The sequence below is a fragment of the Haliotis asinina genome, chromosome 1 (assembly GCF_037392515.1).
Source record: "Haliotis asinina isolate JCU_RB_2024 chromosome 1, JCU_Hal_asi_v2, whole genome shotgun sequence".
Taxonomy (NCBI): domain Eukaryota; kingdom Metazoa; phylum Mollusca; class Gastropoda; order Lepetellida; family Haliotidae; genus Haliotis; species Haliotis asinina.
This window is the reverse complement of record NC_090280.1, coordinates 25,387,379-25,402,401: the sequence shown is the minus strand read 5'-3', so window position 1 is coordinate 25,402,401 and position 15,023 is coordinate 25,387,379. Positions and strand designations below refer to the sequence as shown.

General features: G+C 41.3%; 2 protein-coding genes across 2 annotated transcripts; both read right to left on the bottom strand.

The window, feature by feature from the left end:
- Window positions 1–2,049: 2,049 nt before the first annotated feature.
- On the bottom strand, window positions 2,050–7,129 carry LOC137289314 (uncharacterized). Its single transcript, XM_067820853.1, has 5 exons — window positions 7,080–7,129; window positions 4,535–4,579; window positions 3,652–3,731; window positions 2,820–2,888; window positions 2,050–2,587 (listed from the first exon to the last, which is right to left on the bottom strand). Exons 1-5 carry the CDS (start codon window positions 7,117–7,119, stop codon window positions 2,384–2,386), a joined length of 438 nt encoding a protein of 145 aa, XP_067676954.1. The 5' UTR covers window positions 7,120–7,129; the 3' UTR covers window positions 2,050–2,383.
- A 1,026-nt stretch (window positions 7,130–8,155) lies between these two features.
- On the bottom strand, window positions 8,156–11,156 carry LOC137266211 (transmembrane and immunoglobulin domain-containing protein 1-like). Its single transcript, XM_067801742.1, has 5 exons — window positions 10,865–11,156; window positions 10,234–10,533; window positions 8,930–9,193; window positions 8,346–8,471; window positions 8,156–8,175 (listed from the first exon to the last, which is right to left on the bottom strand). Exons 1-5 carry the CDS (start codon window positions 11,154–11,156, stop codon window positions 8,156–8,158), a joined length of 1,002 nt encoding a protein of 333 aa, XP_067657843.1.
- Between the last annotated feature and the right edge of the window lie 3,867 nt (window positions 11,157–15,023).

Here is a 15,023-nt window from a genome sequence, read left to right as displayed (position 1 = left end):
ACATTTGGGTCGGGTGCCAAGAATGAATGCACCAGGTATTCTTCAGTGCGACATTTCTCAAAAGGTGGAGATAACGCCTTCCTTTACGTATATATCATTACACAAAAGGAACATATCTAACGTCCATGCGGTTTTGAATTGTTTTATACATATTGAGATGACGACATTCCAATGTCAACATAACATCAGTGACACGTATACCGTCACCCATAGCTTAACATAGACATCCGACTATCTTAGACCTCAGCTTCCAAACCTTAACATAGAAGTAACACAAACTCAGCGGTAAGGCGATCGTAACTTCCATACCTAAACATAGACTTACGACGGTTATAGTGCCGAGGTGACCGTAACTTTCATACCTTTACAAATACGTAACACAACTTCAGCACTAAGGCGATCGTAGCTTACATACCTTAACAAAGGCTTGGGCTGTTGTAACGCTCAGCTGACCGTAATTCCTACGTAACAGAGACATGTGACAGACATTGCGCTAAGGTGAACGTAACGTTCATACCTTATCGCCCACGTGTACATATATAAAGAACCTAACAAACTGCCATGCAGAATGTTGTTCAATTTTGATTTGTTTATAGCTCACTGAATTTGAGATGACGACATGGCAACGTCATCGTGAACAGCAGTGACATGTGTCCACGGGTACGGCTACCCTGTCTGTAATGGTGTCTTACAATCCTTGCAAAGGCTCAGTGGTGAATGTCCAAAATATTCGTTTTATGTATTAAAACCTAATCAAACACAAACCATATACACCTTCTTATGAATTGTTTCATAAAACTGAATTCGTAAAAAAATGTTGTCTACACCGTATGCATGACGGTTAACAGTAATCTTAGTGAATACGAACACCTGCTTTGATGAAATGTGATGAAAAAAATAGAGAATGTCATCATAAGAGAACATGAAACACGGTTAAGTTACTTACAGAGTAAATATGTAAAGATCTATATACAAGTAACCGTGAAGTTAACGGAACAGATCTGCATCACGGCACACTAATCTTACAACATACAGTCCTGTAAGTACTACCGTATTTAAACCCCTCATCACAGAGGTCGACGTAGATAAAGGTTGATTTACCCTGCATTGCTCCACACTAAGGTACTGAATAAAATGTTCGTCTCACATGCATAACGTACATGAATAACAAAACACAAAAATAAAGAACTGATGAAATGCCGTTTCCAGTAAAAAAAAGATCAAAACACATATTAACATATTTGAAAGAAAACTCTCTGGCTTATGAACAACCAATACGCCATGAAGAATGAAGACAGTTGTTATGGATAGACAACCTCTTTATATTATGTATAGGCGACGTTCGACATAGATTCTAATGTCGTTGTCTAGCAAAGCATAATGAAGTTGTACTTCCATAATAAATATCCTCATTCTTCATCTTCTGAACTTCTAGCATGCCGACCAAAGAGGCAATACGCCATGCCTATTCAAACACCAAGATGCCACACATGTATGATCAGCAAGATGCCAAACGTTGTATGAGCCTCTATAAAGACTAAATGCTTATAGTATATGAACAATACGATGCCAAGCGTTATATGAGTTCCCAAAAATACAACAACCGTTTGACACTAACTTTCACAACTTTTTGTATTTCGACAAAAAATAAAGGAGGTAGATTCCCTACTACGTATGAGGGAAGAAAATGATGTCATGATAATGCTCAAGTAAACTGGTCATCTTTGCAAGTGAATTATAAAGCTGTTATTTCTCTCCCTACGGTCAGTGCACAACCTTGTATATAAAAGTACCGGTGGAAATGAAAACAGACAGATACACTCTCGACGGGGTACCCCCTTAATGGTAGATGCTAGTTTGATGCAGATTGCGAACGTGTAAATGTAGGTTTAAATACGTACATTTAGGGAATATATAACGTTCCTTAGTTGTGAAAACTTGTGATGTACCTAATTCGCAAAGGAACCACTGGATTCAATTTCCGTGGATCATTATAAAGAAGCCAATAGTTACGCACCCACCCACTCTCTCTCACACACACACTCTCTCTTTTTATACCAATGTTCTATTCAGCTTTCAAAGCATATTTGCTTATCTAAATGATTCCATTAAATGTTAGTTATGTTTCGCAATGTAACCTTGAGACTCTGAGATTCAACCTCTCAGGTCTTGTCCAGAAGCTGGAGATTCTCAAGTGTCTTTCATCTTCACTTCCAGAAGCAAATCCTCCCTCCTCCAGCTCTTCAACCTCGAAAGGTCTTGTCCGGATGGAGATTCTCAAGGTTCTTTCATCTTCACTCCCAGAAGCACAGTCTCCCTCCGCCAGCTCCTCCAGATCCATGGTCTTGTCCTGCAGCTGGAGATTCTCAAGGTTCATTCATCTTCACTCCCAGAGGCACCGTCGTCTCTCCTCCTCCTCCTGCACTTCCACCTCCCATATCTTGTCCGGAAGCTGTGGCCCGGGGGTGAGGGCGAAGTCAATCTGTTCATATACCACAGGCTCCTCCCTTCTGTGTATGATTGGTTTGCCGTCGATCAGGGTAGGCGATTCAAGGGCAAGGTCGGCGTAGGTCAGACCATCATCATTCTGAAATTTTAACACAACTGCACTTACAAATGTCGAACATTTCTATCATGAGAATTTATTCCATGACTGAACCCAAATCTGCACCTGGTACATTTACTGAACCAAGCAGTTCACTACTGCAGAACATGCTTTCTCTTTGTGTTCGTTGCAACTTAGAGTCGTTTCGGCATTGTGTCAGCCAATCAGGGACGTCTCTTCCCGGAAGTTGGGAGGATATGTATAATACACCTACCGTTTCGCCACAGTTGTTGTATTCGGCAGCGACTGGTCCTGCATAGTCGATTAGAACTGCATTTTCCGACTGGAGACAGCAAACATATGTATGATCTCAACAGGGGATCATTATGATGTATTAAACACATGATATCTCTTCACACATCCAATATATTACATTGTGTTGTTCAGGCTTTTGAAAAGACTTGTAAGGTTAATGCCCATATAGGTCTTGGTTTTTTATGAGGAACTGAACTTATTGGTAACTTTTGTAAGTTTTTGCATTACTTAAATGAATATGAACATAATGTAACAACATCGGCATTAAAATTATTGATAGAAGTAATGAGAAAATACTGTCCTTCTGCTAGTGATACGTAAGTTTGTTCTTAATGAAAGAAAAACATTGACTATAAAAATTATGATAATTGTTCCAAAATTTTGTCTGTGGCCTCGACTTGGCAGCTGCGAGGGGTTTTTTTTAATTCTTCTCTTTAACTTACATCCACTGGTGAACCAAGTGATGACATATATTTTTGCTGTTCTGTGTTGACAGATCTTTTATGATATGTTAGGTTTGCTTTACGCAACACTAACCAGTTGACGTCAATGAATGAACGAGAAAATCAACGGTGTACATAATGAGCATCGATCTTCGCAAATGCATTCATTATCTCACGGGGCAGGAATATTGCTGAAAGCGGCGTAAAACCAAACTCACTCACTCACTCATTCATCACCTTACGTTGCCTATTTCGTATCCACGTCTTTACGACACACTGACTGAATGATAATAAATTATCTTCCTGTCAGTTTTGTATTGTAGGAAAACAGTTCTTGTACACACTTACCGATGGCCCTGCGCCGGAGTAAGCTCTGTTCATGAACTGTTTGCATTGAGCCTTCTGTACCGTGGCATAAACATCAGAGACTGTGGAAAAGAGAACAAAGTAGACGAACTATAGACGAGATGTGTGAGATTGGTACTGAATGGGCCTTGATGGGTCATTCGGGGTTTCGCTTTTTTCAACTTATTTTGTTGAAGTTTCAAGTTTGTAACTTAATAATTCAACATGTACATTTGGAAATTAATGAAAAATGGCCAAACAGGCTGCTATAGGATGGGTGTCAAACTTCTGTAGGATGTCACACTTACAGTAATCTCTTACAACAAAGACACCTGATGAGAAGATGTCAAAAACAGCAAGTGTCTGTGCGGGTTTCGTTGAAATCTTTGTTAAAGTGGGGTTTTTTGTACATCCGCCAGTGACACTGACTACAGCTTGTGTTAAACACCCATGGTCTGATGCTGACAAACAAAGAACCATATTTGGGGATTAGCACCCATAACCATAGTTTCTTTCATGACAAAGGAAAACCATCAAACACGGTGAATGTCAATGCTCTAGACGGCAGCTACATCCACACATTGTCACAACAAAGACACACGGACACACCCCTGAGGTAAATAGTCAGGGGCTAAGATGACGTCATGAGGTATAGATGACGTCATGTATAGCGTCACCTCAAGTGAGATTTGCTTTACGCCGCTTTTAGCAATATTTCATCAACATCACGGCGGGGACACCGGAAATGGGCTTCATTGAACCCATATGGAGAATCGAATCCATATCTTCAGCATGACGAGCGAACGCTTTATCCACTAGGCTACCCCTACCGCCCCTCACCTAAGGTGAGACTCACTGACCACAAGGATAGAAAGATGGGCTATACCTTCTCTCCTGCGCCTTCTCTTTTTGTTCACCTTGGCATACAAGTCTGTAGGTAGAAGTGTTTAGTCAGAAACTATTAAACTAAGTATTACAAGAAGAAATAATACCAATGGTTCTATAGGTGTGTACACCGCACTCAGCAATATCCCAGCTATGGCAGCGGGTTGTCACATGGAGCCTCGATTGATTTCAGCCGCTGGGACATGATGCCAGGCATAAATGAAGCAGACAGTCTAACCGTTAATAATTTGTGAAGAGCATTTCAAACCTAGATTTTCACGGGGTAGATTCTTAAAGATCTACTTGAAAACGTATCTATTACGTAACAGCTTATCATTCAGTCACCCAATCCTATACACTGCTTGTCACCCAATACTAAACACTGCCTGTCACCCAATCCTAAACACTGCTTGTCACCCAATCCTAAACACTGCTTGTCACCCAATCCTAAACACTGCTTGTCACCCAATCCTAAACACCCAATCCTAAACACTGCTTGTCATCCAATCCTAAACACTGCTTGTCACCCAATCCTAAGCACTGCTTGTCACCCAATCCTAAACACTGCTTGTCACCCAATCCTAAACACTGCTTGTCACCCAATCCTAAACACTGCTTGTCACCCAATCCTAAACACTGCTTGTCACCCAATCCTAAACACCCAATCCTAAACACTGCTTGTCTCCCAATCCTAAACACTGCTTGTCACCCAATCCTAAACACTGCTTGTCACCCAATCCTAAACACTGCTTGTCACCCAATCCTAAACATTGCTTGTCACCCAATCATAAACACTGCTTGTCTCCCAATCCTAAACACTGCTTGTCACCCAATCCTAAACACTGCTTGTCATCCAATCCTAAACACCCAATCCTAAACACTGCTTGTCACCCAATCCTAAGCACTGCTTGTCACCCAATCCTAAACACTGCTTGTCACCCAATCCTAAACACCCAATCCTAAACACTGCTTGTCTCCCAATCCTAAACACTGCTTGTCATCCATTGCACTCTGCAATCAACAACTGTATAATCAATATTACATGGTAGGTCAGTGAAGCATTTGTGTGTACATGTATATGAAATTTTGCTTAATATTTATCACAAGCAGTGGCTTGTTAGATAATATGTGACAACGCATGGTGTTTTTCTCGGTCTGTGGAACCTACAGTTATTCCAGTAACTATTTATTCTGCAGTAAACGTCATGCTACCAATAATGTGTGTGACGTAGATGAATGAATAAATAAATTTGGATTTACGCCGCTTTTAGCATTCTTTCAGCAATGTTACGGTGGGGGACACCAGAAATGGACTTCGCATGTTGGACCAAAGTAGGGAATGGAACCCTGGCTTTCGGCTTGAAGAAAGAACGCTTTAGCCACTGGGCCACCCTACCTCTCCTTCACAGCACAAGGACCTTGGTATTACTCGGGTCATGTGTGGCTGATTAACTATAGCGGCTTTTCAGTTGCTTCGTCTGAACACAGTGCTTGTTTGCGAACACGTGTTTTTCCTAACATTTAGTTCAAGGTCACTTTATATATCCTGGGGGTTTATCTTGTTTCTAATATTGGAACATCATTCATCTTCCTTGATTACAGGTCCTATGTTCCGGACAAGCCGGAAGATAACAATATTCCATGAATGATTTCCAAATGATCAAGTTGATTAGAAACAAACATCAAGTACAAGGAATTTGATACAAATACAAGTACGTGGCGTGTGGCGGTTAGGCAGGGGTTGGGGTTAGGAAGGAGGGGGGGGGGGGGGGCGTGTGGTGATTGGGTTGGGATTGGGATGGCGCTTGGCGGTTGGATGGAGGTAGGGGTTGGGGTAGGGTTTCGGATGGCGTGTGGCGGTTGGGTGGAGGTAGAGGTTGGAGCGTCGTGTGGCACTTGGGTTGGAGTGGGGGTCGGGAGTTCTATTACTTGTGGGGTGTTGCTGCACACATGTTCAATAAACTGACCTTGAGTAATGACGAAGAAAAGTTTCAAATGAAATCTATGAGCATGCCCTATTAAGTTTAATAAAAATCCCGAATTCCCCTGCTTCTTTTTGTGCGACCTGATGTACAGTGGCGTTCGCGCCATCTGCCGATACAATACTTAAATTACATACATCACGTTTTATGTGACCACTGACTGTGTCACTATTACTAGACATATCCTATCAAGGTGTCATAAGCACTACTTTCAGTTGTTCGTTTGTTTGTTGCGACATGTTGCGCTCGGCATAACGGGACAGTGGGGTAGCTACTAGCTTGTGGTAACTGCGTTCGCCCCTTTCGGCGAAAATGCGGATTTGATCCCTCACTTGAGTACAATTTGTGAAATCCATTTCTGGTGTAGTCCAGATATTGTTGGAATCGCTACAAACGACGTATAACTAAACTCACTTTCCTCCGCCTGACGAAAAATCTCTGGACTATCCCACGCCCCTCCGAACAATGAATGATGTGCAGTGCATTCATACAGTCCGCACGGTATACGAATAAGTCTGCTGATCGAATGCGCCGACACGCTTTTGCAAGATTTCAAACACTTACCACTTGGATCTTGTTGAAATTGTGCTTCGTTGTCAGCCATACTGCGGTCTCCAGCCCTAAAAGACATGCATGAGGTGAAGGAGTAAGCAATTCATATCATGACACGGCACACATCAGACTGCAAAGTTAAACTTCGAAAAAATCAACCTTTAATTAGTTAGCTGCAAATGCTGATATTAGATATTACCTACCTGAGCCTACCTGGCACCAACCACTTCTGTGATTATCTTGAAGTCATAATGCTCACCTCGAAAGTACAAACGACAATGCTAATCCTGTATCCTTTTCTTTCTTTTCAGTACCTTAACTTATGAGACAAACACTGAAACGTATTTTGTTGGAGTAACTCTGTACCTTATCTTGTAGGAGTAAAACTGTACCTTAACTGGTAGGAGTAAAAGTGTACCTCAACTTGTAAGAGTAAAACTTCACCTTAACTTGTAGGAGTATAACTGTACCTCAACTTGTAGGAGTAGCTCTGAACCTTAACTTGTGGAAGTTAAACTGTACCTTAACTTGTAGGAGTAAAACTGTATCGTAACTTGTAGGAGTAACTTTGCACCTTAGCTTGTACAATAAACTCAGTGCGCCTAGAGGCAGCAAGAGTTGTATACTCCCCAGGGAGTTGAGATTGATAATACGATGTGATGCTGAGACGGACATCCAATGGTCGAGGGTAACAAATACCAGGGCCTTGAGCAAGCACTAGTTGCATGGATATGTGCGCTATATAAATATCCAATAATAACTTGTATCAGTAACTGTGTACATTAACTTGCAGGAGTAACTCTCCAGCTTAGCTTGTAGGAGTAAAAATGTACCTTAACATGTAGGAGTAAAACTATATCTTAACCTGTAGGAGAAACTCTATACCTTAACGTATAGGAGAAACTCTATACCTTAACTTGTAGGAGTAACTGTACCGTAACATATGTGAGTGACCCTATATCGTAACCTGTATGAGTACACCGAACTCGTAGGGCTAAACCTGTACCTTAACTCGTATGTAAACGCTGTGGTCTTCTCATTGTTCTTGAAATGATATACTGACAACAGATATCTGCTATTGAGAGTCCTCACCTGTACACTTTACCTCCTGAAATAGATAAAACATACCCTGGTGTAATCACTTCTAATGCAAATTATCATTCAGAAAGGATTCAAATGCGTCTGCTGTAATTGAAGTAATAAAATTGAAGAGATGCATGACAGGATATACGATAGCAGCATAATTAATATTTTCTCGTATCACCACAAAGACAGTACCTTTCTTGGTCCTGTTTCTTCGGAAAACGACGGCGACGATGACGAAAGCGATGACGACAATGAGGACAGAACAGGCGGCAGTCACAGGTACGATGGGGTCTACACCAGATTCAATTAACTTACGTGCTGCAACATTCACCATACCAAATAGAAGCTTTCCTTTGATTCAATATACATACAACATATGGCGTAAGATCACATTGAAATGTGTTCAAATGGAAGCAAGAGTCGCAAATGTCAGGATTTACTGGAACTGGTTTGTTTGTCGAATTATATAAATGATGTATGTAATAGAGTAAATATATAATGTTTTTGTTCCCCTCGGTTCAGATCTGATTTTTTTGCTTTTGGGGAATCTGAGAGTGACGAATCACACTGACTTGATGTCATATCATCAGATTAATAGTCAAGATTGACCTCCTAATCCACATTTTGGTAGATACCTGTTCAAAATCTCTGTGTGTTTTGAGAAATTTGAAGGGAGTAGAAACTTAAACAGTCATTACATGTCTCATTCAAATATAATTTTAAATGTCACATATTATGTTACTAATATATGTTTCCGGAATCTGTGGAGGCCTTACGGAGGACCTCCAGTGTCAGGTTCCTTGATGAACTCCCATGGCTGTTGTTGACGTGACACGTGTACTGTCCAGACAGAGACACATCTACATATATAGACAACACAGCCTTCCTGTGTCCTGTGATCGCCATCTGTGTGGATGTGTCCCACCAGGTTACAGTGCAGGCAGGGTTACAGTCAGCGGAACATCTCACTGTTAGAGGTTTCCCCTCTTCTACCTCCAGCTTGTCCCTTGTGCCTTCAAACAGTATCTGGTCAGGTCCATCTGGAATAATTGATGTGCGATGGTGAGGGGAAAACACATCTAAGATACTTCCCTCGTCATTTGGCGTCAGTTACACTAATTAAGGAACACCAAATAGTGCAATACTGATGTTATGCACAGTTTGCACGATCAATAATCATTAATCAATCGCGACCTTGATCATCACAGTCAACCCATTTTATGCCGTGACAGTCATTTGGAATAAACACGGTGATGTACTGTGACGACACATAGTTACGATTTTAAAGCTATAGTTGAACCATGAGTAATAATCTGAACATTGAAATGTATCGTGTCAGTGCCAGTTGAGCGCCGCCAAGTTACATACAAATGTCACGACGCAATTGTTCCGATAGATGACACTGGCGTCACATATTCAGTGACGCTTCACGGCTTGTTTCAGGTCGTATTGTGGTCGTGTCTGGGGAGATTTTTAACAGATGATTTAGGTACTTCAGAAGGTAAATGAAAAGTTAATGAGAGAAAGCTTGTCTTGTGTAAACATTTGCGTACAATATAGAATACAGAATAGTAGAAGATACTCTAAATATACTCTAAATGTCTTGAATTTTGCCATGCGTGGTTGGTAGTGAGTCTCTTGTGTTCCTTATTTTCCTAATATTTTAAATATTCTTGTTTTGGCCTTTGTGTGTCACCGAGCATTTATATTTTCTGAAATCTGAGGCTCGATTTGCGAGACCGAGGAACAAAAACTGCATTCGTTGTCGTAGCAACAGATTCATTCAATCTATATCATGTATTGTGCTGATCTGAGCTCACATCCAGATTAACAACAGTGATGTGACATAATTTTGAAGTATTCGTGTTTGAAGTATTTGAAGTATTTCGTTAAACCTTTGAAGCTGAAAACTTTCATCACAGATTTTGGCTATGTTGTCGTTAATTCCGATCCGAACCACCAAAGTACTGTTATAATAATGATTCAGGACATGAGGGTTCTATGACGGTGCTATACTCAGAGCCGTAGTTGCAAAGATATGCGAGGTTCCTGTACCGTAAACAAGGTAGTTCTTACTCACGTAGGACATCCAGTACATGTCCGAGACTCCAGTCAGACTCCAGCCCCTCCTCCACAACCTGACAGCTGTAGTTGTCTCCCTGGTTCTCTCTCTTGACGTGGCTTATTGTCATCTCATCTCCACCTGTAGGAGACTCATCACCAGATTCTAGCAGCGCCCCGTCCCTCCTCCAGATGTAGGTCATGGTCAGTGGGTGGTGGTCCGGGGATAGACTCCGGGAGGAGGAGGAGCATGTGAGGGTGACATTCTCACCTGATACAGGTGAGTCAGGTCCGGTGATGGTAGGTGTGGCTGGCTTTTCTGTGAACAAATGAGTAAATCCATTGATACAATAATGCGAGTGCCAACCCCCCCTCCCGCCACCCCACCCCCCGATTTTACGAACTGTTTTTACATTTGAAGAATTCATCGTTATTGCCCATAACATATAGGCTAGTGACATGTTAATATTCGGAATTTATAGTTAAATACTTACGTGCTACAACGACGACCTGTCTACATCCAGGAACATTCTCAATGCCAATAAAACGATTTTACTAAGTGTTTGGACATTTGAAGAATTCACCGTTGTTGCCCATAAGATATAGGCCAGCGACATGCCAATATTCAGAATGTATTTTTTAATACTGACGTGCTACAACCAGGACCTGTCTACATCCAGTAACTTCCTCTCCATTGGTTCCCTGACAGTAGTAAGTACCAGCGTCCTGTACAGTAACATTGTAGATGGTAAACCTCAGCTGTCCGGTCTGTGATGGTGAGTCCTCCCCGGTGTATCTGATCCTGGTCCTGTAGTCGGTGTGACTGTTGTTGGATACCTCTACACGGTGTGACTTGGGCTGGAGCACTAACAGTCTCTCAGATACCGAACCATTCACCCATACACAATAGATGAAGCTGACATTCTCTGGGTTCATGGTCATGGTAACATCTTCACCAACACGTGTAACAGTGTGTGGGTATCCAGTTGTCATGGAGGCAAGAGCTGTATACGAAACGGTAAATAGAATCAGAAGTCGATAACAATGGATGCAAAAGCAAATGCAGAAAAATAATACGTAAATTAACTCTACCACAGATTCAAAATATATGCCAGTTTTCGAAGACAGATACATACCAAAACCACATAGTGTAACGGCCACAGAGGAAAACAGAAACATAGTCACCACTGTGGCGAGTAAAAACTGACAGGTACAGTTTCTGATATTATGTGTCACATTATGTAGTTTCACTAGATGATACTTCCCTATAAACATTTCCCGGTGAACCTGACGTTATGCTACGATATTATATACTCTTGTGTGAATATGTCCTCCCTTAAAGCCCACAGTGTATCATTATGGTCGTTTCATAGATTTGGTTGATATATAGAGGATAATATCAATTAAAACACGTCACTTCAGGTAATCACTCAGTGGTTAAAACATGTTTGAGGGTTTTGTCCAAGGATCCTCATATGGGTGTTTGGTCCTTATGGGTTTTGTCCTAAGGGATTTTTTGGTCCCAGGAGACTTTCGTCCACTTTGTTTTTGTTTGTTTTTTTTGTCATACGGTCACAATTATTTCATGTCAATTCTGCTGATAATAGTGACCTTGAAAACGCATCACCTTTCTAATCACATTTAAGCGGTTGTTTTTCAAAGGAAATCGTTGGAATGAATAGAAACCCCGATTGTTCTGTCCGTCTACGTTGTGACTGAAATATTGCCGATGTGACAGTAAATCTTAACTCACTCACTCACGTTTTAGTTGTCACTCAGTCTTTCAGATTCATAAAGGCCAATCAACATGGTCAGACTTACCCGACAAAAGACAAACACGCGAGATACCATGACACGTGATGCCCAGACTTACTCCTAATGCCCTGCCAAAGTCTCTTGATTCCTTTTATGAATATTGCACTAATTGACAACTCAACGTAAATGTATAAAACACAAAATTCATAGTATTTGGTTCAGGCCCAGGTTAAATCGAAAAATGATATTTACATTTGGGGAGAAATGTATATCTAGGTATACAACTACACAGAAGCAAAACGGTTACTAGCATGAGTGAAAACGCGTCAAAAGGCTATGAATAGCCTGCTGAAAAAGTAAAAATACTGAATTTACCTCTTGATTGTTTATTACCGGCATTTGATCCGCATATTAGCGGGAGACGTAAAACGTAGTCATGGGTAACAGCAGGGTTGCTGTTGTCACTAACTGTAACGTCATACTCATGATGTCGACCTATCTATTACAGCTGTGCGGCGCCTATGACGACACTTAGTTTTCATTAACCACCTGAAGAGTCGTGGAACGGCGAAGATCTTGTGGACACACACACACACACACACACACACACACACACACACACACACACACACACACACACACACACACACACACACACACACACACACACACTGTTACGGTTAAGAATTTTCCCAGACAAACCCCTTGTGAACCAGCAAAACAGAGCAAAGACAAGTCTAAAACATTCAAAGTTTGTATTATTTAGTAAAGAGAGCAGGTTAAACAAAGTCACAATTCAATTATACAATATCGATTTCAAATACAATACAAATGAGACAAAATCTAAGGCAATGTGTCACAAGATATGTAGTAAACACACGAAAGTCTTAGCGGGAGAGAAACAGTCATACAGAATGCAACACAGTAAGCAGTCTGACGGTGGCTATGGAGATGAAGTGTTGGCAGCGATCATGTTGATGATGGTGTAACGTAATGTGACTGCGTCCGTCCCAACACGGCAACCATCCCATACATATACCTTCAGTCATTTCGAGCACATAACCATCGCCACCAACGTGGAGACATATAGAACAATGTCGTCGCTTCGTGTTTATTTGTTTTACAAAAGAGAGGTAACTCTAAAATACTGCCTTTGAGGCGTACCACTTAAATAATTTTCAGTAGGAAATGTGACCCATAATAACGAACAGTAAAACCTTTAATACTGTAACCCAATAACAAGTACCGCAATAATAATTAATAACTACTCAAATCACGGAAAACACACTCTCCTAACACACTCCCTCTTGAGGAAAAAAAGTTTCGTAGAAACTTTCTGTTACAATCATAGCAATAATAATATAATAACATGACATATAATAATGTGAGTAATATGAAACACTTCTTGCAGAATTACTGTGACATAATGTACATACATACAGCATCATCAAGTCATCATACATTTATACCCTGGAAAGTGCATCAGCACAAACATTGTCTTTGCCTTTAATGTGTTGGATCGCAAGATTGAACCCTTGCAAGGTCAAACTCCACCTCATAAGTCTTTGGTTCTTGTTCTTCATTTTGTGAAGAAAAGTCAAGGAATGGTGATTAGTAAAACACTTCAATTGGCAAAGTGGTGGTACCAAGGTGCACTTCAAAATGTCTCTTTCTCAATGGTAAAATAATTTCTTTGGTCCTCGGCAAATTTGATTACACGATGCCATTTAGAAAGTGGTCAAATGCAACATATGTCATATTTGGGATTTCACTTTCTCAGTAAAGTACAAATTCGAACCCGCACCCTCAGAGTCAGGCACCTACTCGCCAGCACACAAAGTCAGCCGCCTAACCCGCTCAGTGGAAGTGGCGGTGGCTGAGCCGGTTAGGCGGCTGACTTTGTGTGCGGGTTCGAATCCCGGATGGGACTCAACCAAAAAAGGACTAGAATTTGTACTTTACTGAGAAAGTGAAATCCCACATATGACATATGTTACTCGTCAAATTTCTTTCAAAAATAACAAACTGGATGTTCAGTTCCTGAATCATCCTCTTGAACAGCACCTGCACCTACACCACTGGCATCAACTCGCAACTTAAATACTTTCTCAAAAATTGGTGCCTGTAATACTGGAGAATTCATGAGTATGGCTTTGACTTTTTCAAAAGCAGTCTGACAACTGCCATCCCACTGAAATTTTACCTTTTCCCCAAAAAGGTTGGTAAGTGGTGATACAACATCTGAGACGTTTTGACAAAACTTTCTGTAATAGCCAGCCATACCCAAGAATTTCATGACTTCTCTCTTGGATTGAGGCACTGGAAAATGTACAATTGCTTCAACTTTAGCATGAACTGGTTGTACCTGGCCGTGCCCTACAACATGCCCTAAAATTCAACTTGTGCCTTCAAAATTCACACCTGGTGAGATTCACAGTTAACTTCGCATGAGACAGTCTTTGGAAGAAAGCACGAGTACTTTTCAGATGGTCATCCCACTCCATGTCGTAATAATCGATGACATCATACATGTAAGGCTCGACACAGGCAAGGCCTGATGTGACATTGTTGACAAGTCTCTGGAACGTTGGTGGAGCGTTCTTCAGACCAAACGGCATCACTTTGTATTGATACAGTCCATCTGGAGAAGCGAATGCCGATGTTTTCCTTGCACGGTCTGTGAGTGGAATCTGCCAGAAGTCCTTCAGTAAAACGTATGCGATAAAAAAGGGTTTTATGGCTTCTGTAACTCGTCAATGCTTACAGGCACTGATGAGAGTTGCAGCTCGCGTGTATTCCGGTAGCGTTGTTGAGTGCTTCGAATGTTTTCCTAGTTCAGTCAGTCAGTCCGTCGGTCAGTCCGTCAGTTCGTCTGTTGTGGCTAAATGCCACATGTTTTAGTTATCCAGGCCAATCACTGATAGCCAAACTTTCTTCATCCGGGTAGTCGCTCGGACCGGGTATATAAGCGCTGGAGCGCCTGTCACTAATGAGTCCGTGACGACCAGTAACTGGTTGGAGGTGAGAGCTCCCCACTCCGTACGTTCTGCATCA

Excerpts from the sequence above, each read along its gene's own strand:
- LOC137289314 (XM_067820853.1), bottom strand. The coding sequence starts at position 7,119 with ATGGCTGACAACGAAGCACAATTTCAACAAGATCCAAGTG. Across the intron at positions 4,580-7,079 it reads ATTTCAACAAGATCCAAGTG|ACTTGTATGCCAAGGTGAAC; the intron begins GTAAGTGTTTGA and ends TTCTACCTACAG. Across the intron at positions 3,732-4,534 it reads GAGAAGGCGCAGGAGAGAAG|TCTCTGATGTTTATGCCACG; the intron begins GTATAGCCCATC and ends TCTTTTCCACAG.
- LOC137266211 (XM_067801742.1), bottom strand. The coding sequence starts at position 11,156 with ATGACCATGAACCCAGAGAATGTCAGCTTCATCTATTGTGTATGGGTG. Across the intron at positions 10,534-10,864 it reads ACAGGTCCTGGTTGTAGCAC|AAAAGCCAGCCACACCTACC; the intron begins GTCAGTATTAAA and ends ATTTGTTCACAG. Across the intron at positions 8,472-8,929 it reads CCTGACACTGGAGGTCCTCC|CACGTAAGTTAATTGAATCT; the intron begins GTAAGGCCTCCA and ends TGAATGTTGCAG.